The 25,437-nt window shown below is 67.8% G+C and overlaps 1 protein-coding gene across 4 annotated transcripts; it reads right to left on the bottom strand.

Annotated features, from left to right (window-relative positions):
* Window positions 1-659: 659 nt before the first annotated feature.
* SMTN (smoothelin) lies at window positions 660-23,128 on the bottom strand. 4 transcript variants are annotated; one of them, XM_068412252.1, is made up of 22 exons: window positions 22,968-23,128; window positions 17,783-17,943; window positions 17,451-17,544; window positions 17,281-17,359; window positions 16,907-17,187; window positions 15,107-15,212; window positions 14,710-14,915; window positions 14,502-14,559; window positions 13,136-13,231; window positions 12,274-12,624; window positions 11,040-11,152; window positions 8,911-9,027; window positions 7,763-7,921; window positions 7,595-7,670; window positions 7,176-7,343; window positions 6,539-6,601; window positions 6,303-6,366; window positions 5,818-5,988; window positions 5,610-5,742; window positions 5,386-5,537; window positions 3,903-4,076; window positions 1,509-1,599 (listed from the first exon to the last, which is right to left on the bottom strand). In XM_068412252.1, the coding sequence occupies exons 1-21, from the start codon at window positions 23,016-23,018 to the stop codon at window positions 3,932-3,934; spliced, it is 2,844 nt and encodes a 947-aa protein (XP_068268353.1). In that variant the 5' UTR covers window positions 23,019-23,128; the 3' UTR covers window positions 1,509-1,599; window positions 3,903-3,931. The 4 variants fall into 4 exon arrangements, with proteins under 4 accessions (XP_068268352.1, XP_068268354.1, XP_068268353.1 ...); XM_068412251.1 differs by lacking the exon at window positions 3,903-4,076 and having other exon boundaries at window positions 660-1,599; XM_068412253.1 differs by lacking the exons at window positions 3,903-4,076; window positions 8,911-9,027 and having other exon boundaries at window positions 660-1,599.
* Window positions 23,129-25,437: the final 2,309 nt, after the last annotated feature.

The following is a 25,437-nucleotide window of genomic DNA, read 5'->3' as shown; positions in this document are numbered from 1 at the left end:
CCAGGGAGGGCTCAGTGGGACGCATCCTGCACTGCTCAGTGCCGGGATGAGCTGGGTGCCCCAGAGCTGCTCACAGAGCTGGGAGGGGATGGCAGGGTGACAGCCATCACTGGCAACCTGACAAACTGTCCCACAGACCAACAGGGCTGTCCCTGTGCCACCCCCTCCCTGGCGCGAGGGATGACTGGATGGATGGGGCACCATGGCGTGGGATGAGCTCCTGCTCCGGGGTGCAGGGGGTGGGTGCGAGCCCATGACTGGCTCCTGCTGAGCTGAAGCCCAATGGCTGCGCTGGCCCTGCGGGGACATGGGGTCCTTGACCGGGGAAGGGAGCAGGGTGCAGCTGCACTGTCTGCAGACCTGGCTCCATGCAGCCTCGGTGGCAGCGCGGGGTCTTCTCCCTGTACCAGGTCTGGGGGGGGGGCAGGGGCAGCGAACCAACAGCCCTTGGTTGAGGTGGGACGCTGACAGTGCCCTCGGCTCCGGGCATTGTCCCTGAGCAGGAGGAGCAGCCCTTGCCCTGCATGTCCCCCCAGGCCGGGTGAGCAGTGGGCCTGCAGGCAGAGGGGTGCGGGAGCGGGCAGGGCTGCCAGCACCCCCCAGGCCCTGGTGGCACAAAGCAGCGGTGCGGGCAGGGAGAAAGACGCGAGGCAGAGGCGTCACCCTATAGAATAAACCTTTATTGTCTGGCTGGTGTTGGTACACGTCAACGCGGGTGTAGAGACGGTGATGGAGGGGTGAGCGGTGCTGAGCACGTGGTGCCCCGGGCCAGGGAGGAGAGCGGGGGCTGCTGTCTTGGCTTGCTCCTTGGGCCCCTCCCTGCCCCGGGACCCCCTCGCCTCCCCGCCCGCTCCCTGGCACATGGGTGTTGCAGTCCCCCCGTGTGGAAGTGCCCCAGGGTGCAGTGCACAGTGGGAAGCAGGGTGTCAGCGCGGGGCTGTCCCCGCGGAGGTGGCACCAAGCAGGGCAGAGGGGCTTCCTCGCAGGGGGCCAAGAACAGCTCCCAGGCGTGCTGCCTGCGGAGCACCCTGCAACCCGGCCCGGGCTGCACGGCCCTGCTCAGCACCCAGCCCACGCCATCCCCGAGGGCCCGCGGCAGCTCCGCAGGCGCAGCCGGGGCCGGGCCTCCCTGGGGACGGAGGGGTGCTGCCCGCGGGACAACCAACTCCTGGAGAACAAATAACTTAAACACGCTGCAGCGCGGGAGGCGAGCCAAGCTGGGGAGCACCCCCGGCAGCGCCTGCCTGGCCCGGCCTTACCCTGCCCACGGGGTCAGCCCGCAGCCGGCCGGGGCAGAGGGAGCTCTGGCGAGGCAGAGGCGTGGGGTTGCCCCGGCAGCAGAGCCCCCCGCTCCCGTACCGCCCCCGGCCCCTCGTGGAGCAGGCAGCTCCCCTGGCCGCCGGCAGCCCTGCGGGCGGGAGGCAGCGGGGTGGTGGGCAGGGCAGGCTCTAGCACTCTTTCTGCCGCATGCGCAACTCGTGGCGACGCAGGTGGTTGTAGAGGGACTGCACGTAGGTGAAGACGCACTTGGGGTCGGGCTTCTTCCCCATGATCATCATGTCTTCCACCTCCACCAAGGGCACGCAGTCCGCCAGCATCCTGCGGAGACGCAGCCCTCAGCACAGCCCCGGGGGCTGCCCCGCCACGGGGGCTGGGATGGGGGACCCCTGCCACCCAGGGCCTGCTGGCGCTAGGCACCGCTGCCCTCAGCCCCGCTCAGCTCCTGCCCGCCCCGCGGTACCCACAGTCCTGCTGCTCCTGGCACTGGGAAGAGCATGTGCTGCCTGCACCCCTGCCCCCCCGGTGCTCTCTGCCCCAGCTCTTGGTGCTGGTAGTCACCCCCTGTGCCCACCCTCCTCCTCCTCCTCCACCACCTGATGCATTGCAGGGAGCGACCTGCCTGCCCACAGTCTCTGTGCTGTGCCCCCACCCCAAACGCCACTGGGAAAGGCAGGACAGGGGTCCTGGTCACACACTGCCCCTCACTCCTACTACCAGCCCTGGCCCTGCTCTCCTGCCAGCTCTGCCAGCCCAGTTCCCACCCTTGTCCTGGACCGGAGCCCAGGGGGATGCCAGCCAGCACCACTGGTGGAGGAGGCACTGCCCAGCTTCAACCAGCTTGCCCACCGTGTCCCCAGCCCAGGCCCCAGTGCTGTGCTGGGGAGCACAGACCCCCCTGGCTGGCCCTGGCAGAGCAACCACGGCTGCTGCCCCATCCCGCAGCCTCTGGGCTCTGCCGCTGCCCCTTCGCTGCGGGGGGCAGCCCTGCCCACACCACCCCCCAGCTCCCTGGACTGCAGGCGCCATCTCCCTCCCCAAGCTGGGCTCCCTGGGCAGCCGGGGGGGAAATCTGGCTTGAGGGGGCTGGTGGCACGGTTGGGGCAGTCACTGTGAGAGCCAGGCAGGGCACAGAGGGGAACCGGCAACTTCTATCCTCTCACCTTTGGGCTGGTGGGGGGGTGCAGAAACAACCCTGCCATGGCTGTCACCCCGCCTGGCACTGCCCAGGTCCCTTGCAGCCCTGCCAGGCAGCGTGGCAGGTGCCAGCACCCACCAGGGTACAGGCAGTGCTGAGGCACCCCAGGTATTGCTGCCATAATGGCCAACATAGACGTGAGCACCTGGGGTAGGGGCTGCGCTGGCACCTGGGGGCTGCTTGGAGGAAACTGGCAGCCCCCACTGATGCCATGGCCATCGTGGCTGCTCTGGGCCCGGGGCCACCCTCCCATGGGGGCTCTGCTCCAATGATGGGGTGCACGGGGCAGCTCTGAGCACAAGGAAGGTCCAAACCCCAAGCTGCACCCCAACACCCCCAAGCCTTCTCTCCAGGCTGCAGTAACCCCCCTGCACACCTCAGCCCCCTAGCACAGGCCACCCCAGCCCCCGGGGCTGGCACCAGCACAGCCGAGGAGGGAGCCCCAGCTGGTGCCAGCACCCTGGGGAGCAGCAGGGCCAAGGAGAGCCACCCAGGACCCTGCTCCTGCACCCCAGCTCTCCCCTGGGGCCTCTGCTGCACCAGAGGCAATGGGCTCTGAGCCCAGGGCCTGGCCAGCACTGGCCCCACCTCATGGTTCAGCCGCCCTGGGGAATGGGGGCCATGCTCAGGGCCTTGGGAAAGCCCCCGCCTGAGCTCCAGCGGCCCCGTGCCATCGCCAGCCCTGGCTCAGGGGGCGATGGCAAAGCGGCAGCAGCGGGAAGAGCGCGGCTCTGCCCTTATAAAGCCATTGTTTGAGCCCCGGTGTGCCGGTGTGGAGGCCGGCGGGAGCAGCGGCTCCAGGGCCAGCTGGGCCGCCCCTGAAGACAGGCACAAATGCTGCAAGATGAGGCAGGAGCCGAGCCTTGACTCACACTTTCCAGGCACCCCGCTCTTGCCCATATATGAGCAGGCAGCACCTCGGAGGCAGGGCCACGCCGCCCACGTCTGCCCTGCAGCAGCAGCCACGGACCCCCGCCCCGGGCCGGGGCCGGCAGCCCCCGCGCACCCCAGGGCAGGGGGCAGGAGGCAGCAAGTGCAAGCAGCGATGCTGGGGCAGCCTGGGGGGGCTCACCCGCACCCCGGCAGCGCCACAGAGCCGTGGCCCCAGTCGCTAATCCCCGGCGTGGGGCTCAGCCCACGGGGAATGAAGAGCTGCAGCAGCTCCGTTCCCGCTAGCACCATCCCCGCAGCTGAAAAGCCAACAGCCCCCCAGGGTGACAGTCCCCCCTCCCCAAACCCCACGGGTGCCATTCCGGAAGGCCAGAGGCCAGATGGCCACCTCCACCCCTTGCCTGGCCACAGCTTGGCCCCACCGGCCGACACCAACTGGACTCGCCCCTCGCCCACCGGCATCCCCCAGCCTCTTCCCCGGCCCCTCGGCCAAGCGGTGTGGCACGGGCAGGTAGTTGGAGGGGAAGGTTCTCACCATCGCTCCCATGGGGGGGTGAAAATGGGCTACGACTTTTTGGTTTTTACCAGCCCCTTCTGGACCAGGCAGCGATAGAATTCCTGAATGTATGTGTACACACACTTCCAATCTGGTTCGCGCATCCGGACCATGTCCTCCACGTCCAGCAACTGCGGACAGTCCGCGTGCTTCCTGGGGGCAGGGAGAGAGAGGGGCAAGCCAGTGACCGCAGCCCAGTCGGGGAGGGGAGGGAAGAGAGAGAAAACAAGAGACACGGATCAATGCAGTTCCCGTCCCACCACCCGCCCCAGGCAGATGCTGCTCTGCTCTCACATGCTCTGGGGGTGCAGGATGCAGAGGGGGCTCCAGGCATGGCCGCGCCAAGGCCATTCAGTGAGATTTTGGGGGGGGCATAAGCAAGGGAAGGGGAGGGCGAGTGAGCGGCGTGGAGAGGCGTGAGGTCCAGAGGGAAGGACAGACGGAGGAGGAGGAGGAGGAGTGAGGTGTTCTGGTGCGACGGGTGCTCGGGGAGCGGGTTCCAGAGCGGAGCAGCGCTCTATATAGCCCCTATATAGACCCGCCGGGAGGATGGGATGGGGGGTGAGCCCAGCCCTCCTGCCCGGCCCCGCTTGGAACCGCGCGGCACAGCCCTGGTGCAGGAAGCTCGGGAGAAGACGCTCACAAGAGCTGGAGGAGGAAGGACAAGAGGCCACCTGGCTTCCAGGCTGGAGAGATCGATGGCTCTCTCAAGTCCGCGCACCGGTTCCCCAATTAAGGCAAAAAGTCCATTATCAGGAGGGCCAAGAGGCAGCCCCCTTCTCACTCCACTGAACAGCACCACGGCACCCAGGGAGCTCCTGGGAGCTCCCAGCTCACACCATCACCCTGAGCAGTGGCCAGGATGGGACCCCCACCCGCCTGGCCCTGCCCCTGGGCAGGGTGCTGGAGGGGAGGAGGAGTGGGTGGGAGAGAGACAGAAGGAAGGAGAGAGGGGCTGGCTGCCAGCCCTCCAGCTGGACGCTCTCCCGTCTCTCAGCACCCAGGAAAACCAGAAGCAAAAGGGGAAGGGAAGAGACTGGAGAAGCTGCGACGGTGTTTGAGCCCCTACGACTGTGAAAGGAGGCACCTGGCATGGACAAACCCCGCTCCCCAGGGGCTGCGGTCCCGCACCCGGCACCCCGGGATGGGATGTACTGCCTGCGACCGGGCAGGCTTGGGGGGCTGCTGCCCTGCCTTCCCCACTCCGAGGAAGCCCAGACCCCCATGCCCACCCTTGCCACATCAGACTGGGCTGTGCTGGCCTCTCGTGGCTGTGTTCACACAGCTGCTGCTTTCTCCCCCGGTGCCTAAACCTTGTTGCACGACACGAGGGGAGCGATGCTGATGGGCACCCACCTCCAGCGCCATCACCCCTGCCCATGTTTCCCCCTAGCCCCAGGCGAGTGGGAGAGCCGCCCCGAGCCACCCCCAAGCTCATGTTGACAGCACTAGAGCTACGTACTCTGCGGAGGAGAAGGCCACCTCGAAGTTGTGGCGGCGGTTCTGGGGTGTCAGCTGGCTGTAGTCAAATGCCTCGGGGAAGAAGTTGTGGACCAAGGCACAGAAGGCCATGCCGTCGCTCCAGCTGGACGAGAAGTTCTGGATGTCCACATGCTGCGAGGGCAGGAGAGTTATCGAGGGGCAGAGCGACCGGCCCTGGGGATGGGGAGAGGACGTGGCACTCACCTCGTAGCCCCGGGTCTTGGCTCTGCACCAGTCCAGCAACATCTGCTTGATGCTGCTGGCGTTGGGCACGCCGAAGCTGGAGGAGCGCTGCACGGGCGCGCTGGAGGAGCGTGCTGCCGCGGGGCTGGGTGAGCTGTGGCAGAGGACGTGGGGTGTTATCCACACAGCGCTGGCCGCCCCAGCCAGCCTGCCCCTGGCCCAGTCTCACCTTCCGCCCTCCTTCTGCAGCTTCTCCATCATGGCCTTGCGAGCCTGCGAGGCCGATGTCTTGGGCAGGCTCTGAGCTTTCATCAACTCCTTCTTCTTCTCAGCCTGGCGCCGCTCGAGCGCGGCCAGGCTGCTCTGTCTGGAGGCACTTTCGTCTTCACGGTCAAAGATGCTGGGAGAGAGATGGATGAAGGTAAGCAGTCTGTGGGCAGGGCAGGGAAGGGCATGTGGTGGCCTCAGCCCATTGCCAACTCCAGGGCTGGGACAGAAGAGGGGTGGCTTAAGGTCCCTGGCTGGCAGACACTTCTCCATGCCCATGGAGGGACCCATGGGGACCGCTGGAGACAGCAAGCATGTCCCAAGGATCAGGAGGCTTTGGGGCCATCCCTGCATGGGGACATGGCAAGCTGGGCAGAGGGGGTTTCTGCAAGCAGCTGGCTGCCAGGGACCGCTCGGCGCTGGCCCCGGGGAGGTACCACCGCTCACCTGCCTGTCTTCTTGGAAGAGGAACTGTAGGATGATTTGGTTTGAACGAACGTGCTGTTGCCATCTGCAGAGAGAGAGAGAGAAAGCGAGAGGCCTTGGGCAGGAGCTGAGGGAAGCGGTGCAAGGCAGGTGGGGGGCTCTGCCCGCGCCCCAGGCAGGGGTGGCTCAGCGGCACCAGTGCACCTGGGGTTAACACCCAGAGGATGCCGTGGGGAAAGGGCAGCAAAAGCTCTTACTGTCCGATCTCTTCACGTAACTCGACTCCATGGTTGTGGTACGGGAGGTCTTGGTGCCATCACCTGCGGGGGACAAGGCACCGAGAGATCAGCCAGGGCCGGGGGCAGCGGCACCCATAGACACCTGCTGCTGCCAAGCACCCTCGCGTCCACATAGAGCAACAAGGAGAAGTCTCGGGTGGCAAAGCCATGGCCAGGGCAGGCAGAGGGGGGACAGACAGGATGCCCCAGGCAGAGCAAAGAGGCTGGTGTGAAGCAGCAGGGAGCTGGAGCATCCCTCAACCCCCTTCAGTGACTCTTGGCTTGAGCCACCCAGGGACTGGGAGAACAGATGTACAGGGGACAGGCCTGAGGTGCAGACAGGGTCCCTGCCACCCCGACAGGGCGGAGGATCGGATGGAAAGTCGCCAGAGCGGATCCCTTAAGGACCCCCAGGCGGGCTCTGAGCAAGCTAGAGGAGATGCAGCAAAACTCAGCCCTGAACCGCAGTCCTGCTCCCAGCGCGGTCAAGTGGCGAGAGTGGCAGGGAAGCTGTGGTGGCAGAGCACCAGGAAAGACTCTGCACAGCCTCCTGAAGGGTCAGCATACCGGCCATGCTGGGCAAGCGAGCCCTGCGCCCCCGCAGCCCAGCCCGTACCAGACTGGACAAGACGCTCAGTCTTGGTGATGGTGCTGCGTGCCGAGCCGTCGGCCGACTGGGTGCTCTGCGTGGTGGTGGTCGTCTCGGTGGTGGGGCCGCCCCTCCCTGCAGCAGCCTGGCTCCTCATCTCCTGCAGCCGCTGGTCCCGCTCCTTCTCCCGCTGGTCTGCACATGTGGGTGGGAGATGGCGTCAGCAGCAAGAGGCAGGGGCGGCGGGGATGGTCCCCACACTGGCATCCTGCCGGTCCAGAACCGGCTCGTGGGAAGGATGATGTCCTCATCCTGGCACAGCCAGAGGTGCAGCAGAAGACCTAATGCACCCTCCTGCTTCACCACAGCTGAACATCCCTGCTGCAGCACCCTGCAATGCCACCACCAGACCCCTGACCCCCGCGGGGGTCACCGTCCCCAGGTACCTCGCTTGCGCTGGCGCAGCTCCCGCATGGCGTTTCGGATCAGTCGCCGCTCCTCAAAGTCCGTTGTCCGATCCAGCTGCAGGAGGAGGTGGAGGTCAGCATCACCCCTCTGCCACCAGCTCAGGGTCCCCTCGTCTTCCCCCAGGAGCCCGGCGGCAGAGGAGGTACCATCTTATCCAGAACATCCTCATCCTCGATCCTTTTCAGCTCCTCGACGTTCAGCTTGCTCCTTCTCTCCTGCTCCTTCACTTGGACCTTCTCCGTGCCGTTGGGCAGCTCTGGCTCCAGCTTTGGCGCCTGGGGCTGCTCCACCACCTCTGGCTCCATCTACCAAGGACGGCACTGTGAGACTGAGCCTCTGCCAGCTCACGCCCCCCACCCCATGCTGCTCAGGGTCCATGTCCCCCATTGCCCTGACACTTGCCCAGTGCCACAGGCAGCAGGGACCCTGGAGAAGACATGCCACATGCGGTGCAAGAGCTCACAGCCAGCGGGACGCCGCGGGCACCTGCAGTGACCGAGGCAGGAGGGGAGCACAACATCCCCCCCTGCGGCACCCCCTGCCCCGGGAGAGCCCGGCAATCTCTGACCTGCTCCCAGTCCGGCCGCCAAAATGTCCCCAGATATTCCCCCCCCCATCACCGCAGGGTGCCGGGGCCCTCCGGCAGGCAGGGGCTGCCCAGATGCTCCAGGCAAGGTGCTGGCAAGGCCAGTGTGTACCGTTAGCAGCACAAGGGATTTCCAGGGGATTAAAGGACTTAGTGGAAAGAAGAGCATGTGCAGGAGATCAAGAGCCTCCCCCACATCCCTGCTCAGGATCTAGGCCAGCTTGGCCCCGCCGGAGCAAAGCCGGGACGCCAAGTCCCTTTCAGCACGACCCCCCAGCAATGCGCAGCCGGCAGAGGGCCAGGCCCGGAATAGGGTAGGGAGGCGGTGGAGAGGAGGTGCCAGCGCGGGGCTGGAGCAGCCCCCATCACACACCTGGCCCCATCCCGTGTCCCGCTGCCCCTGCCTGGCACCCGGGTGACACCATCTCGTGCACCCGTGCCACCGCCTGCGCCTCAGCGCGGCTGTGTGTGGGCAGGACAGCTGCCCACAGCCCCCCCGGCAACGCAGAGCGGGCAGGTGGCGTTTGCCCCCCGCAGCAGCAAGCCCGAACGGTGGCAGATCCTGGTGACACTGCGCTGCCCGTGCACCGCAGCCCTGGTCCCATCTCACGCCAGGGGCTTCGCCTTGGCTCCAGACTCCCCTGGGAGCCCTGCAGGCCGGCGCCACCCTCCCGCCCCGCCATGCTGGGCAGGGCTGCCCGCACTCACGCCACCGTCGCTCCGGGAGAGGTGCAGGGCCGATTGCTGGCGCGTGCTGGAGAAAGCGGGCGGATGGGCCACGGCGCCACCGGGCTCCTCGGTGCCCTCGAAATGGGCGCAAGGGTCCTGTGCTTCCAGAAAGAGGGTGCTGAGGTCCTCCTCGGGGGGGTCCCGCAGCCCCAGCCGCGGTACCAGCAGGTCGAGGCGGCGGGCCAGGCGCGCCAGCTCTGCCCGCAGCTCCAGGTGCTCCTCCTGCAGTGCCCGCAGCGCCCGCGCCAGCGGCTGTACCCGCCGCAGCGCCCGCTCCAGCTGCCCCTCCACCGCTCCCCGGAAAGCCCCCAGCTCCCGCCGCAGCTCGGCCAGCTCGGCCGCCCCGGCCTGCGCCAGCCCCTCCACGCTGACCCCCGGCATGGCGGTGGCAGCGGTGCTGGCAGGCGCCACGGCCTGACCCGCTCAGCTGTCCTCTGCCCTTTATAGGGGCGTGGGGACACCCCCCCGGCTGGGGGCCGGCCCGGAGCAGCTCCGCGCCCGCCGGGCTATTCTTGTCGCGGCAGCTGGGGGTCCCGCACAGGGGTGCCGAGGCAGGCGCCGACGCTTGGCAGCGGTTCCTGCCCCAGGCCCAGGCGGCTCGGCGAGGGGGAGGCCTGCTGAGGGCCCCCACCCTGACCTGCAACACCAGTTTGGGGGGGCTTTGGGGCCCTGCAGGTGGGGTACAGCCCCCAGACCATCGCCATGCTGGGTGCGCTCCAGCGCCAGGGACCACCCGTGCACTCTTTCGCCCGAGTGCCCTCTTGCTCCTGGATGGTGTCACCCACAACACATTGACACCGGCGCTGGTGCGAGGGCCTCAGCCACCAGTCATGACTTTTGGGGGCCCCTGTCCCCCCGTACTGCCCCGTGGGAGCAGGTCCCTGCACAGCGGGCACAGACAGCTCCCCACCAGCCAGAGGACACGCTACAGTGGCCACTGTCCCCAGATCCCTGTGCCCCGCCGGTCCCTCCAACCGAGCCCTACCTGGCAGGGCTGCCAGCACCGCCACCGCTTCCTCCTCCGTGCACACCTGGAGGCTGTGTCTCCTGCCAGGCAGCCAATGGGTCCCTGAGACCCCCGCCCGCCCGGCAGCACCACTAATACCTTAATGAGCGCTGACGGGCTGCCGGGGCCAGGCCTGCCCAAGCGCATTAGCGTGGGGACGGCGCCTCCGCAGGCAGTGAGCTGCCCATGGGCAGCTGCCGGCAGCACCGGAGGGCAGCCCTGCCAGGCGGCAGGCACTGCCTGCTTCACACTGCGAGGGCTCGGGCGAGCCAGCGGTGCCACGGCCAGCAGTGGCCCCATGGCCAATGCCATGCCCGCGCAGGGCCACGAGCGAGGCAGCACCGCACTTGACATCGCGGCTCCTGCCAAGGCCGCAGGCACAAGTGCCTCGCATTACCCTAGATGGGCAGGAGCAGATACGGGTGCTCAAAGGGCTGCAGGCGCAGGGCTGCCTCCTGCATGCACCCAGATCCACCGCCCCCAGCACCCGGGGGACCTGTGTCCTGCTCACCTCCTAAAACAGAGCAGAGGGATTTTTTTTTTTTTTCCCAGTCACACACAAGAATCCCTCCAGGCCAGGCGGGCCGGGGCTGCCGCTCCCCTGTCGGCTCAGGATTGCAAAGCAGGAGGCAGGACCCCAGCCTGCAGCTCAGTCCCTCGGGGACCCCCTGCCCCCAGGCAGGCACCCCAGCACCACAGCCAAGGTCCATTCCCAGGAGGGAAAACAGAGGGGTGTGTGGTGATGAGTTTTTCCCTGAGCTGCTGCCACCCTAGAGGGTGTTTAAAACAGAGGGAGACCCACAAAAGGCTCCCAGGCCATCTCCCCCCACCCCGCCGAGTGTCTGCACAGACAGTGGCATAGCCCAGGGTGCAGGGAGCTCACATGGCCGGGGCTGTGAGTCCACGTGCAGACCCCAGGGTCTCTGTCAAAAAAATCCCCCCCAAACCAAAAAAAAACCAACCAGCCAGGGCTGCTGGACCTTGGTGCCAGCACCAACCCACCTGCCCTGGTCACTGCTCCCCCCACCCCAAGCCCAGGACCCCCCAGGCCATGCCCAAGGCAGGGACAGTGCCACAGCACCCGGCCCCTCTGGGTACTCACCTTGGTGACATTGCTGCTGCCACTGCTGATGACACTGCTGCTACTGCTGATGACACTGCTGCTGGGGACAGTGGTGATGCGGATGGGGGTGGTCCGCAGCCCCAGGGTCACCTCTGCAAGGGGAGCAAGAGGCATGCGGGGTTTGCCCCAGCCCCAGCCCCGCAGACTCAGCCCTGTGCCCAGGGAGCGGCTCTGCACAGGCTGCCTGGCTGCTGCATGCACCGTGCCTCAGCGGTGGGCTCTGGGGACAGCCAAGGGACGGGGCAGCCAGGCCCCCCCTCACCCCCAGCTCGCCTTCCTCCCCAGGGAAGGGCACTTTCCGCAGGGCTCCAGCTGGAGCCCAGACCCCCCAGTGCGAGGGACAGCCCCAGGAGCCCCCCAAGGCAGCAGTGGGGACAGGATGGGGCAGGACGGCGTGGACTCCCCTGGACCAGCAGGTCGGGGGGGTCAGAGCATGAACATGCAGCAGGGTCACAGGGATGGGGCAGGACCTCGGGTACGAATGTGGCAGGATGGCGGGGACAGGGACAGGCTGCAGGGCCAGATGGCCTCACAGTACCGAGATGCCCTGAACGGGCTGAGCGTCCCTGCCAAAGGGCGCGGGCTGCCAGGCACGCTCCTGCCCTCGGCCTCTGCTCTCCTGGCAGTGCCCCGCTCAGCCTCCAGGCCGCCAGTGCCCAAATGCCACCGCTGCTGCTGACACATCCCAGCAGTGCCTGCCTGGCCTATCGCTACCCACCTGCCCATTGCTGCCCACCTCCCTGCTGGCTTCCACCTGCTTACTGGTGCCCACCACCCCGTCGGTGCCCACCTGCCCACTCCCCACATTTGCTCCGCTGCCCGACTGCGCACACCATCCTGTTGGGAGCACTGTCCCGCAGTGCTCATGGCCCTGCCAGCACCCACCTGCCTGCTGGCACCCACTGCCCCCATGGTGCCCGCCTCCCCACCTTTCCCGGTCCCACCTCCCTGAGCGATACCCGCTCGTGCCCATCATCCCTATGGTGCCCAGCTGCCGTGCTGCCCATCTGCCCCATCCCGTATTCCCCACAGGTGCCCCACGCTGCCCACCTTCCCCACCCAGTCTCCCGCTGGATGCCACATGCCCATGCTGCCCGCCTTCCTCACCCCGTCCCGACGGGTGCCCCTGCCCGCCTTCCTCACCCCGTCCCGACGGGTGCCCCTGCCCGCCTTCCTCACCCCGTCCCGACGGGTGCCCCTGCCCGGTGCCCACCTGCCCGCTGGCTGCCGGGGGTGGTCACGACGCGGGGTGTGAGGGGCTGCACGCGCCCATCCTTGATCTCGATGGTGAAGTAGGTCTTCATGCTGTCGAGGCCAGGGCCGGCGGGGCTGGGGCTGGGGACCGGGCGTTGCTCTGCGCCTCCTCCTCCGCCCCGCGCGTTTTGAGCGGGTCCCGGCGGGGCCGTGCGGGGCCCCCGATGCCATTGGCCGGGCCCGGCCCGCCCCCCCCCGCCGCCCGCCCCCCCCGCAGTGCTGGGGGCCGGGCACGGGCCTGCCGGGGTGAAGCGCTGGGCGCGTTCCCGCACCGAGGTGGCCCGAGGGAATGGTGCCGCGGGGCTGGGCTCTGGGGGGACAGGGGCGGGGGGTCACCGGGGCTGCAGCGACCCGCCACGCCACGCCGCAGCCCCCTCCCCGGCCCCACACGCACGCAGCCCCCCGGGGTGCCCTTTATGTGCACGATGCCCACCCACCCCGGGGTGCCTCACGGTGCACGCTGCCACCCCCCTGCCACGCACGCAGCACCCCACGGTGCCTACGCGACGCACGCAGCCCCCAGAGACCCCACCGCCCATGCAGCCCCTCCGCTGCCCTGCCACGCGCGCTGCCCCTCCCGGGGTGCCTGCAGCCCTTCAGAGCTGCTGCTGGGGCGTGGGTGCTCGGGCACGGGGTGGGGAGGGATGGGTGCTGGGTGAGGGGCAGGGAGGCGGGTGGGCAGCCAGCAGCCAGCCCCGCTCGGCCAGCAGCACCGTGCAGCACCCTGCTACGGCAGAGCTCAGCGCCTGCCCAGGCTCTGCCGGGGACCTCCTGCCCCCGGGAAGTGGAGAGAACGGAGGTAGCTGACGCTGGGACCTTACCGGTGCCAGCCGGGCACGGGGAGGAGGGTGCCTGCTCCCACCGGTGAGTGCTCAGGTGAGCCGGGGTCCCCGCTATGTCCTGGGTGGGCCCTGCCACTTGGGAAGGGACCGGACAGATAGGCAAGGAACAGGACAAGGAGAGCAGAGGGTGAGTGTGGCGTAGGGTGCTGTTGCCACCCCCCACTACCCCCCCAAGCACAGCACCCTGAGGTCCCCCTCCCCATCACCCCACACTCCCCAGAGCTGCCCTGTCCCTCAGGCAGACGGCTCTGCCCTGCAGTGCCAAACCACGCTGCAGAGTGGGGCGAGGCAGCGATTGGGGTACCTGCACCCCAGCGGGGCAGTGAGGGTACCCGGGGTCTGTGCCAGGAGATCGGGATCACCCCTGCACCCGCCAGCCCTGGCACAGCAGGGGCAGCCCAGCATCACTTCTGGAGAGAAGGGCAGGGGGGCCCAGCAACTTAGCCCCCCCCCTCCAGGGTGCAGGCTGGCACCGAGCAGGCAGTGTTCTGGCCTGGGGCCGGAGTCACCGGTACCCAAGTGCGGGGGCTCAGCCTTTCCCCAGCACCCATGTCTGAACCCCCAGGTGAAGTAAGGGGGTGGGTTGGGTCCTGCACACTTCCCCCCATTCCGGGGCTGTGCCACACTGCAGCCCACCACCCCTCAGCATCTCCTCAGGGTTTCTGCCTTCCCAGGAGCCACCAGCCCCCCTCGGGCTTCATGGAGGGAGAAGACCTGCGCCTGCAAGGGTGGCTCTGAGGGGGAACCCTGACCCTGGAGGCACAGAGCTGCTTTCTGGGTTTTTTTTCCCCTCCCTGTTTCCACCCAGCACAGCTGCGGGGACGGTTTTCCCCGCAGTAGGACGAGGGCAGCTGCTGGCCACCGCCAGCCCTCAAGGCTGCAGGGAGGACCTGAAGGGTTCTGAGCCCCGGCTGGGCCAGCGAGCATGGCCTCGGGGGGGGTCAGGGCCAGCCAGTGCCCGGCTCCCGGCCTTATTGGGACAAAGAATGCAAAAGGCCGGGGTTTGCTGCCGGCACCGATTCCCTTTCATGGCCCTGCTGCTGCCCAGCCTGGAGCTGGGGGACTGGTAAACAGCGTGCCTGGCACCCCGCTCCCCTGCACCCCGCTGGGGCAGGCACCCATGGATGGGTGGCAACTGGCTGGCGATGGCCCTTGGCCTGGCCGCGTCCTGCCCTCACATTCCTGCTCCAGCCCGCAGGGGTTTGAGTCACGTCCCTGGGGCTGACGCCCTTCACAGCACCACAGGGATGTGGCACGCAGGGCAGGGGGGACCCCCTGGGGCAGCACTGCCCAGCTTGGGGGGCACCATGGTCCCCCCGCTCCCTCCCCACGGGGCTGCACTTACCTGCTGGCAGCTCCCCGCACCTCCCGGCTGGCCCCGGGCCACGCACCCCAACACCAAGCTGCAGGGAGGGAAAGGGGCAAAGCAGTCAGCTGGGGGGGGCACACGCACCTCCCCACCTCCATGCCATCAACCTGCCTTCACCCCTGGCACCGCCAGCCCCTGGTGAAGAGGACAGTGGTGGCCCCAGCCCACGCCACCAGTTCTGTACCTGGCTGCCAGCACCGGGCTGGCCCGGTGGGGGCTGCTCCACCCGGTGCCTTTGCCCCCCGTCAGGGTGCCGGGGGGTGGCAGTGCTGCCCGCGCTCCCTTCCTGGTGCTGCCCCCGCTCCGGCTCCTTCCCGCCAGCTTCGGGCTCTGGATCGGGCTCCAGAGCTGGCTGCAGCTCCAGGAGCACAAGGGTCTCTGAGACCACGGCTGTGGGAGAGAGAAGAGGGTCTGTCATGGGGGAAGCCTGCAGAGCACCCCTGCTCCCCACCCAGCACTCTCAGGAGATGCCATGCTGCTCTCTCCATCCTCCCGCCCCTGCCTGTGCTGGCCATGGCACCGCTCTGGCCCTGTGCACACATCGAGCTGGGGCTTTGCCACCAGCATTCGCAGGGACTCACCCTGTGTGCTGGGTTTCTGGAGGTCTCGCCCCTCTTGCCGGCTGCATAGCTCCTGCACCCCAGGTGGGACGTGCTCCTGCTCCACTGCATCATCTGGCTCGTGGGCCTGGGGAGAGCAGGGGAGGAGAGCAGGGCCAGCCCTGCTCCAGTCTCTGACTGGGTCACCCTGTCCCATCCCTGCCACCCAGCCAGTGACATGCCGCTGTGGCCTCTTCCCATGCCACCCAGGTCCCTGCCTGTACGCTGACGGGGATGGACAAGCCACCTCCTGCACAGGGGTCACGTGTCCCCACACCCCGCTGCCTCCACCAGGCAGGGAGGGGGACGCTGCATCTGCTGAAGGGGAGGCCCAAACCCCGCGTACGCCTGGGGCTACTGGCATTCCTCTGCACTGGGCTGATAAGCACCAGAACACGCAGCAAGAAGCTGGCTCTTGGGTCCCTCGTTGGCATCTGCCACGAGCGCACCAGCCTTGTCCAGCACTGATGCCAGGAGGTGGGAGGAGAGGACAGTCCCTGCCCAGTGCCCCTGTCCCCTCCTGCCCCCCACTCAGGCACTGCAGGGCTCCATGAGGCAGGAGCACCCATCCCTGCCCGTGGCACTGGCAGCTCTGCTCGGCAAAAGATGGGATGCTTTGGGCACAGGAGCACACGCTCACACCAGAGAGGCAGGGACACGCAGGTGACAGGTACGGCCCTGACACACGCCTGAGCAGGGCCAGGGTGTCCCAGTGTCACCAGCCAGGGCACAGTGTGACAGTCGTGGCTGTGCCGGTGCCTCAGCACCGCAGGCTCCAGGTGCTGACGTGACTCCAGGGCAGGGGGAGGCAAGAGGGGCCCGTACCCTGGAGGGGCACAGGGGACCCAGGAGCCCAAACCCAGGTGCCATTAAGGAAAACAGCCTCGGGTTCAAAGTGACCAGCCGGGCAGAGCAGAACAGTCATGGAGCTGCTCAGGAGACGTCCCAGCGCGGCCAGGACCGGGGGCAGTGTGCCAGCACATCCGGACATCAGACAGTGCTGAAAGGTGGCACATGGCCACGTCCCCCCTGCAGCCCCCTGCCATAGCCCCGGGCAGGCGGGGGGGAAGCTGGGCTGAGCGGAGGAAGATGCACGGACCCACACATCTTCCTGCTCGGCTGTGGTTATAACCCCTGCTTCTCCCTTTCTCACCCTCTCCCCCAAAGGGCAACCCTGCATGATGTCTCTGTGGGGACCCCCCGCTGCCACAAGAACCACCATCCCCTGCAGGGTCACCGCCACTGCCAGGACACCCCGGCTTGCGCCTGCTCCTCCCAGCCCTGCCCACAGCTCATCCTCCCCAGGGCCAGAGAGCCCCCCACCATGGCTGGTGGGCACCAGGGTGAGCCCCGGCCCCTCGAGGGCCGGCAGGAACAACCAGCACGGGGAGGGGAACGAAGGGGATCAAGGTTTCTGCCTGTGCAAAGGGACCGATGCAGGCAGGACAAGCAGTCATCGCCTCCCAGAGCCCCGTCCCCGCAGTGGGGAGGGGTGCACCAAGCGCACCGAGGGGCCCCACAGACCCCTCGCCTGGGCTTTATCCTCAGGGAGAAGCCCGGAGCACCCAGGCCTGAGGGCACAGCCCCAGCTCACCACTGCTGGGGCCACGCTGGCACAGCCCAGCCGTGTCCCCCATGTCCCCAGAGACCCCAGCTCCGCCTGCCCCGGTCCCCTCAGGTGCCCCGGGGTTTGTGCTCCTGGCAGGCTGGCACAGGTGCCCAAGGGAAGGGTGAGGAGGTCTTCGGTGGTCCCATCCCCCCCACAGCACCCTGCACACTCACCACTGAGCCTGTGGGCTCCGGAGCAGGGGGCTGCTCCACAGTGTCTCCGTGGCCACTCCCCTCCAGCCCAGCCGGCTGCTCTGCATCATCCCGCTGGCTGCTCTCCCCGTGCCCGGCTGCGGCCAGGGGCTCAGCGCTGCCCTCATCACAGCTCTCCCCGCTCCCGGCCAGGGCTGGCGTTTCAGCATCATCCCTCCGGCTGCTTGTCACGTCCCCAGGCACGGCGGGGGACTCGCTGCCATCCCTCCGTCTGCTCTGCGCATTCCCAGCCAGGGTTGCGGCTGGATGGGAGCAAAGGCAGTGTTTAGCGAGGAGCTGCTGGCATCCCGGGCTCGCCGGGGTAACCGCCCTGGGACGCAGGGATGGTGCCTCACCTTCGATCTCCTCAGCCCGCAGCTTGCGGATGGCAGCTCGGATCAGCTTGCGCTCCTCGTACTCACCCGCCGCCCGTAGCTGTGAGAGGGAAAGACCCGAGAGAGAAGCAGGGTCACCCTGGCACATGGTCACCCCAGCACACGGTTGGCCCCGGCACATGGTCGCTCACCAGTTTTGTCAGCTCCTCCACATCAGTGATGGCTTCGAGCTGCCGGGACAAGGCAGCCAGGGCTGCCTGCTGCTCCTCCTCCAGGCGCCGGGATCTGCGTGGGGGCGAGAGCGGCCGACCGGGAGCTGCCGTGGGTGCTCAGGAGCAAAGTTCCCTCATGGGCAGCCAGCAAATTCAGGCAAGGGCCCCCCCGCATGCCAAGCCGCTCGGCTCCTCCCACCTTCGTGCCCACCCAAACCTGTCCAAGCCGCACTGGGGCCAGGCATGGAAGCCACGGTCCCCTGGGGCAGAGGCAGTGGGTGAGCAGGACCCCGGCCCTACGCCAGACTCACCGCGGCCAGTTCTCCTTGTCGTCCTGCCGGTGGCTGCCGCGCTCGGGGCGGAAGCGCTTGGATGCCAGCGCCTCCTCGTCCCGCTCCAGCTCCTGCCGCTGCAGCTCCCTGATGGCTGAGCGGATGCGGCGCCGCTCGGCCAGGTCCAGCGTTGCCTCCAGCTGGAGGTGACAGGGCAGGGCTCAGCACCAGCTCCGGCTGTGGCCCCCCCAGCTCGGCTGCCCACGCACCGCACAATGGGGCTGTCTGTCCGGCCGGGCCCACGCTGCCCGGCAGCGCCTGGCCCCGCGGGGAGCGGGCACGGCCCCCTCAGGGGCAGGACGCTGGAACCAGCCATGGTGAGGAGGGGCTGCTGCGGTGGTACCAAGACCTGCAGGCACGGGAGGGGCGCGTGGCATGAACACCCATTGTGGTCCGTGCAGGACTTGCAGCCCTGCCCTCCCCACGCCACCAGCACAGGCACGAGCCCCCCCCAACACCACCAGCCCCCCCAGCAGCAGGGGGGTGGGCCAGCAGTGTGTGTTCCCCTCCTACCCCCACGGTGCCCAGGAGGGTCCCAGCACCCTACTGAGGAGGCGTACCCCCTGCAGCCCTCCCCACCCTCACCCAGCCCCAGGAGATGGCGGGCAGAGCCAAATCTGTGAGCAGGATCTGTCCTAAATCTAAGTCCAACCTCTGTATGTGGGAAGCATGGCCACAGCCCCCCTCAACCCCACCCCACGAACATCTCACTGGTGCTCCTCAGCCCACCCAAGGCCACCTGCCGGGACCTGGCATGGGCACCCAGAGCTGCTTCCCCTCTTCCAGCTCAGGTCCACAGCCCCAGCCCTGCCACCGGCCCAAGTGCTTCTAGGGGCCACACACAGGCCCCCCCTCCACGCTGAAGCAGGGCAGAAGGCAGCTGGATCTACAGGGAGAGGCCAGTAAGGGCAGGCACCGCCCTGCTGTCCTCCCACTGTCCTGCTGTGGGACATCAGGACGGACCCGGTGCTGGGAACCCAGGAGGCAATTTCCCATGGAGCTCATTAAAAATAAACCTCATGACCCACAGCAGCTGCTGTCAGCATCAAGCCCGAGCATGCTGGGAGCAGCCGCGGCCGTGCCTTGGGACAAGAGCATCAGTCCCATCCCTCCCAGTCCCACGGCCAGGCCACCCATCCGGGCTCTCCAGGTTCTGCCGCAGCGGGAATCCAGGGTTGGTCCCTCAGCCGGACCCAGCCTGAGCAGCGCCAAGGGCCCCAAACCACTGTCCGCACGCAGAAACTCCCCCGCACAGAGCCCCCAGCAAAGCTATCGCCCTTCACCCTCCCTGCTGGGGGTTTGGAGACCAGGGGTGGACATTTCCATCCTGGTGAAGTCACCTGGCGCAGAGCTGCCATGTACCCCCCACCAGCAGCAGCCAAAGTCGTGGTCTTCCAAGCCCTGCCAGCCCTGAGGCCCAGCCGGGACCATTATCCATCCCCAGCTGGGAAGATCCCAGCAGGACACTCAGCAGCCTGGACCATCGACCCCCAGGGCAGCTCCTCCTGGCCCTGAAAACACACATGACCTTGGGGGCAGCTGCTTGAATTCAGGGAGCTCCCTCCCACCCTGGCAGCCCCCGCCACACCAGCTGGCAGTGCCATCCCTCCTGGCATGCCGCAGATGCTTCCCGCATCCCGCAGCGCTGTGAGCATCTGCCTCCAGTCCGGAGCTGGGGTCTGCAGCCCCCCCGGGCTCTTATCTGGAGCTGGCACCTCTGCAAGGGCAGGGAAGGGGCTGGGAAGAGCGGGAGCCCCTGCACTGCCCAGGCAGGGGGATGTCGGGGAGGAAACCAGCCCCTCTGTCCTCATGGGCCTCCCATTTCCCATCCGCGCTGGGGCTGCCTGCACCCCGGGCGGCTGCCTGCACCCCGGGCGGCTGCCTGCACCCCGGGCGGCTGCCGAAGGCGGGGATGCTGCCTGCCATGACAAACGCACCGAGATGGGGCCCTTCCCCTGCTTCCCCAGCAGGAACGGCGGCTGCCCGGCCAGCCCAGCTCCGCCACGCGCAGGGTGGCACCCATGGCTGGGGAGCGATGGACCCCGGTGCAGCCCAAAACGAGGGGCTGGAGGCGGAGGTCCCGTGTCAAGCACGGCTGTCCCTGCAGCTGTGCAAAGGCCTTGAGGACAGACAAACACTCCTCTGCCGCATGCCGGGAGGCCGAGGCCCCGGCCCTTCTCAAAATCAGCTGCTGGCAGTGCACAGCTCAGCCCCTCAGCTGGGTTAGGGTGACGGCAGGGGCAGCAGCTGCAGGAGCCAGGAGTGCCGGCAAGGGGGGGACACGACAGGACACCAGCCCCACGCACCCCAGAGCAGGGGACACCCCAGCACCCGTGTGCTGCGTGACAACCGCCCACCAGCTCCGGGGTCTGCCCTGCCCAGGGGGCTCCAGCTGGGACCTGACCTGCACCCGGGTCCTGGAAGGCTTCTCCCAGCGAGAGAAACGGCAGCCGGGCCAGAGAAAGAGCCTCGTCCCAAGCCCACGTCAGCAGGGAGCCAGGATGAGGCAAACGAGTGGCTTTGGAGGCTTGGTGGCCGGTGGCAAAGGGCAGCGTGCCGGAAACCACGGCTGGAGCCAGAGGGTGGGAAGGGGCAGGCACAGGGACCAGCACATGCCAGGGCCCCACCGGCCCTGCCCAGTCGGCAGCAAATTGATGGGTGTGAGCAGACGCCTGCCTCGGCACACACACAGAGTGCTTTGTGAAAAGGGGGCTGGCAAGGCACCCGTGGGCTGCTTTTGCCGATGATGCCCAAGCACAGCAGCGTTCAGAGCCCTGGCACGGCTGGTGGCTCCTCCATGAGGGCCAGAATTAGCCCTGCATCCATCCAGCTGCCCAGAGTGGCTAAGCACAGAGCACTTGGGAGGCTGGAGCCCAGCCACAGGGACACTGCTCTGGGGAGAGGAGCCAGGCACATCGAGCACCTCCTGCAGCCCCAGGCTTCACTGTCACCGTTGGAAGGAGCCATGGAGAGCGTGGCAGAGGAAAGCAGGAAGGGCAGCTGGGTGACAGGGACGTGGCAGGGATGCAACACTAGTCAGGACCATTGAAGCCTTTCCTGAAGGCCACCGAGTGCAAGAAGAAGGGAACGTCCCAGCCGTGACTTTCCTAGCTCAAGCCTGCCCTGCCTCTGCCTCCAAGGGGATTTGCATCCTGCCTAATTACCCAGGCTGAGATCTGGAGGGGCCGGAAGAGGGAAGCGTTCCCCAGCCTGGGCCAGCTCATCACAGCCTGGAGCTCAGCACAGCCCCGAGCACTCAGATAACCCCTGCTTCCAGCCATCCTGCGGCAGCACCCAGCCCGCTCCCCGCAGCTCCCTCCCCGGGCTCCTCCAAGCCCTTGGTCGCCTTCATGCTGCACCACAGGTTCGTCCCACCTGGCCTCCCTGGGACTGGGGTACCAGCAGGCAGCTCGGGAGGGAACTGTGTGGCTGCCTACAGGAGGGAGATGGGGGGCAGATGTTCCCCAGCAGCTCCCAGCCCAGCAACGGTCCCAGCAAGGGGGCTGCAGGGACCTGCTCACAGTCCCCAGCCTCCTTCTTCCAGGACCCCCAGGGATGTCAAGGTCTCACTTGCTGGGAGAAAGGAGGAGGAGGAGAAGCAGCCCAGAGCGGAGGGCTGGGGAGAGCAGAGGAGCAGGGAGGAAGCGGTGGGAGAGGCAGTTTTCCCTTATATGGGCTAATCCTCTTCCAGCTGAGCAGGGCCAAAACCTAACCAGAAAGAAAAATAATTCCTTCCCCGCCTCACGTCAGCTCAGAGCAGGCTTTCCCCAGCCCGCGCCACACAGGCACAGGGAGACCAGAGCCGCGAGCAGGGTGCTCTGGGGATGCAGAGTCCCAGCGAGTCAAAGACGAAGCCCCGGGGAGAAGCAGCGCTGGAGACCCAGCCGCACCACGGATCCGACATGCACCCTATCACTGCTCCTGGGGCTCTGTCTCAGCCCAGAGACCTCAGCTGGGACATGGCAGATCCAGAGTGCTCCTGGATAGGGAGAAATCCCCCACATCCAGGGCTCTCCGTTGGCCTCAATATCACCCCACGGAGAGCGGTGGGGTCCTCAGCCCGTGAACAACGGGCAGGTCTGCGCGTTGTCACCCAGAGCAGGCTGAGGGTGGCATGTCAGGAGGCTCTGGCAGCACAGCCCCTGTGCGGACCTCCTGCCCATGGCACGGCACAGCCCCCGCTTTCCCCCGGTGCTGCGGCACCCCGACTCTTTCCTGTTCCCACAGACGTGCCTTCCCGGCTGACTCAGCTTCCTGCTGGAACCATTCCCCAGCGCCGGCCCGGGCTGCTCCACGCTCAGCCCCCAGGACACCCAGTGAACACCCAGCCCCGAGCCTGTGGTGCCCCGGGCCTGGAGGGGAGGTGGCAGGGCTGCCCAAAGCACTTTGTAGGGTTTCTTGGCACAACAGCCCTGGCTGAGCCGGGCAGAGCCCAGCACCCAGTGTCCCACCTTGGGGACACACAGGCGCTCGTCCCCCATGAGCCTGCCTGGCCCTCGCAGCCATGAGGCCACGGTTTGGCCCCGGGAACAAATAGAGCAGGGAAGTGACTGGGACGTTGCTCCAGCAGCTGCCGCGCAGGAGGGGATGCCCAGCCCTGGGGGCACAGAGCCTGGGGAGCAGCCCCGGGCACCAGGCCAGCCCCGGGCAGCGCGGGAGCAGAGCCCCGGGCCAGATGGCAGCCGGGACCGGGAGAGCGGTGAGCAGGCAACAGAGCCGGCACCAGGAAACCTCCCAGGTGGGAGCTGCCGGCCAAGGAGATGGAGCCAATGCACAGATGCGCGGTACGAGCAAAGGGCCAAGGGTGGACAAAGCAGCGGGGCCGGAGCCTCTGGAGCCACTGGGGCAGGACGGGGGCTTGTGCTAGAGCCCACCCGTGCCCGGAGCTCCGACCCAGACCAGCTCGGGCCCTTCCGGGTGCTGCTGCCCGGGACGCCCGCCCCAAGCACTTGCAGCAGCTCCTTGCCGTGCTACCGCTCAGCCCCCGGAGCCAGCCCGGTCTGCCCGCGCCCCGGACAGCCGCCACCTCCCGGCCCTCGGCGGGGCGCAGGGAGCTGGGGCACCCCCGGGCACACACCGCCCCGTCCCCTCGGGAGCCGCCACAAGCGACCAAAGGCTGCGGGCAGCGCGCGTCGTGCCCCGGCCCCCCGCCGCGGGGACTCACCAGCTTCCGCAGCGCTCCCTCGTCCATGCCGAGCAGGTTCTCCTGGGACATCCCGCCGCCGGGGCCGGGGCCCGCCGCTGCCGCCGGCCGGGGGCTCGGCGGCGGCCGAGACAACAAAGGGCGGCTGGAGTGGAGCGGCTCGGCTCGGCCCCGCTCCGGCCTGCCCGCGCCTCCCCGTGCTCTCGGCCCCTCCGCGCCCGCCCGCCGCTTCCCGCCGCCCCGCCCCGCCCCGCCGGCCCCGCCCCCCCACGAACCCGCCGCCGCCATTGGCTCTTGGCGCCCAGCGGGACGGCCCAGCCCCGCCCTGCCCCGCCTGGCTCCGCCCCAGAGCGGGGGGGCACCGGCCTCGTGGCTGCCGGGGGATGGGGGTGTCCCGGTGCCGGCCCCGGCCCCGCGGAGCCGAGCTGGGCCGCCGCGCCGTACCGCAGGGGCCCGGGCTCCCTCCCGCTCCACACGGAGCCCAGGGGCGCTGCCGCGGGGGTCCCGCCCGCCCGCGCGGTACCGCGCCGCGGAGCTCGGGGCTGGCCCGGCGGGGGGTCGGACCCCCCCGAGCGGTCACGGTGCACCCGGCAGCTCCCCCGCGGGGTCGTCCCGGCGCAGCCTTTCGCGGCAGCTTTTAGCAACGCCCTAAGTGCGGGTGTAGCGCTGCCGACAGAGCGGCCCTGCGCCCCCGGCCCCGCGGCCCCGGCCCCGCAGCCCCGGCCCCACGCCCCCGGCCCCGTAGCCCCGGCCCTGCCCACTGGCGCGGAGGGGTGCGGATGGGAGAGGGCGATCCTCCCCCTCGGTCAGCCCAGCCGAGCCTGCATCCAGAGACCCCCAAGCCTGTCCGCGCCCGGACAGGTCCCATATGGGACCCTCTCCCCGCTGCACCTGGGGGGAGATCACACCATGGGGGCACCCCTGCATGCTCTGTGGGGCTTGTTTTAGCCTCTTCCTGACACATCCACAAGATTAATTCCCAGGGCACCACCAGAGCCCCCCACCCCACAAGGGTATCCTGGGGACACAGGTGTGTTGCCCCACACGGTCCCAGCGCTCTCTTGCACTCAGGATCTCCTTGTGGTGTCCTCAGCCCTTCCTGGCCCTACACTGTCCCGCAGGACTCCGGTTTGGCCCGTACCTCTCTCAATCCGACTTCTGCTGCCCTGGGACAGGGTATAGATACTTCTGTGCCACTCACAGCGGGGCCCCTCTCCCAGCCAGGGGGGGGAGCAACAGGGGATATAGGGGTTTAGGGAGGTATACATTCCTTCAGGCTCCCGTGCCACCCCAGATGGCAGTGCCAGAAGGACGGCCAAGCCCAGATGTCAGGGTGGAGGGAGGATCCAGTGGAGACCCCGAGCCCTCGACCTGAAAGGCTGCAGCCCTTGCTGGGGCTCAATCTTTTTTCTGGGCAAAGGCCAGTTCTCCCTGGAAAGGACCCAGCCTGGCCCACTCCTGCGATCGCCCGAAGGTGCTGTGGGGTCTGCAGAGCAGGCAGCCAGGCAGCTGCCACCTGCTTCCAGCTCCTGAGAGCGGGGAAGAGGTGCTGCCCCCCTGCCCTGTCTGGCAGCCCAGAGACCAAAGGGCTTCCTCATAGCAGGGCACCGAGATCCAGTTCACTGCTCCTCTGGAGTTTCCAGCTCTCTGGGGGAGTGCGTGGGATGGAGCACGACCGCAGTCTCCTCTGCCACAGGGCAAGATCCACCACTGCAGGCCAGAAAAATGGGATGCAGCGGAGGTGCCTCAAGAGTCCAGCAGTTTCTATGCCAGAAGCGATGTTGGTTCAGACGTCCCACTCCAGGCCTGTTGGATAATGTGGGTCTCCAGCCGGGCTGGCATTCTGGAGTGCTCTGCTCCCTGCTCCCCTTGGTGCCCTGGCAGCTCTCCGCTCTCTGGCCCTGAGCAGCATCAGGCTCCACTGGAGCACGACAGCTCCTTCCCAAGCAACCGTGCTAAAGCCAACCCCTCTAAGCACTGTGCTGCCCAACAGATCCTTCCTATCCCTCTGCCAGCCTTGGAAGCAACATCATCTTCACTTGCTGGATGAGCCCCGTGCTGCTGGGCCGCCACGGGTGCCACGCTGGGGTCTGTACCGCCTGCAGCTCTGCTCATTGCACAGCCCCTTGGCTGAGGTTGTGCCTGGGCAGCCAGCACCGGGCACACCCCAAGCTCCGAGCCGTCAGGCAGCACCGCTGGCAGCAGGTCTGCTGCCTTTGGGGTGTGTGGGGGACCCTGCTGGCAACCTTGAGCTGCTGGAGGTGCAACTGGTTTGTTCCCCAGCCCCTCTGCCAGCAGCAGCACTGAGGCAGCAGCACTGGATACTGCATCATGGCTGGCAGCGTTGATGCTGGGCTTCCTGCGCAGAGCACCCAGCTGCAGGAGCACACTGAGCTATGCTGGTAAAGCAGCCTTGGATACACAGCTCTCAGCATGTTCAGTGGCATTTATCGTCTCTCAGGTCTGTAGTTCTCCTGGTTTCCTTCACCCC

This window comes from Nyctibius grandis, chromosome 14 (genome assembly GCF_013368605.1).
Source record: "Nyctibius grandis isolate bNycGra1 chromosome 14, bNycGra1.pri, whole genome shotgun sequence".
Lineage (NCBI taxonomy): Eukaryota > Metazoa > Chordata > Aves > Nyctibiiformes > Nyctibiidae > Nyctibius > Nyctibius grandis.
This window is presented reverse-complemented; position numbering and strand designations above follow the sequence as displayed.

Excerpts from the sequence above, each read along its gene's own strand:
- SMTN (XM_068412251.1), bottom strand. The coding sequence starts at position 23,018 with ATGTCCCAGGAGAACCTGCTCGGCATGGACGAGGGAGCGCTGCGGAAG. Across the intron at positions 7,922-8,910 it reads TCTCCCGGAGCGACGGTGGC|ATGGAGCCAGAGGTGGTGGA; the intron begins GTGAGTGCGGGC and ends CGTCCTTGGTAG. Across the intron at positions 5,743-5,817 it reads CTGCAGAAGGAGGGCGGAAG|CTCACCCAGCCCCGCGGCAG; the intron begins GTGAGACTGGGC and ends CCTCTGCCACAG.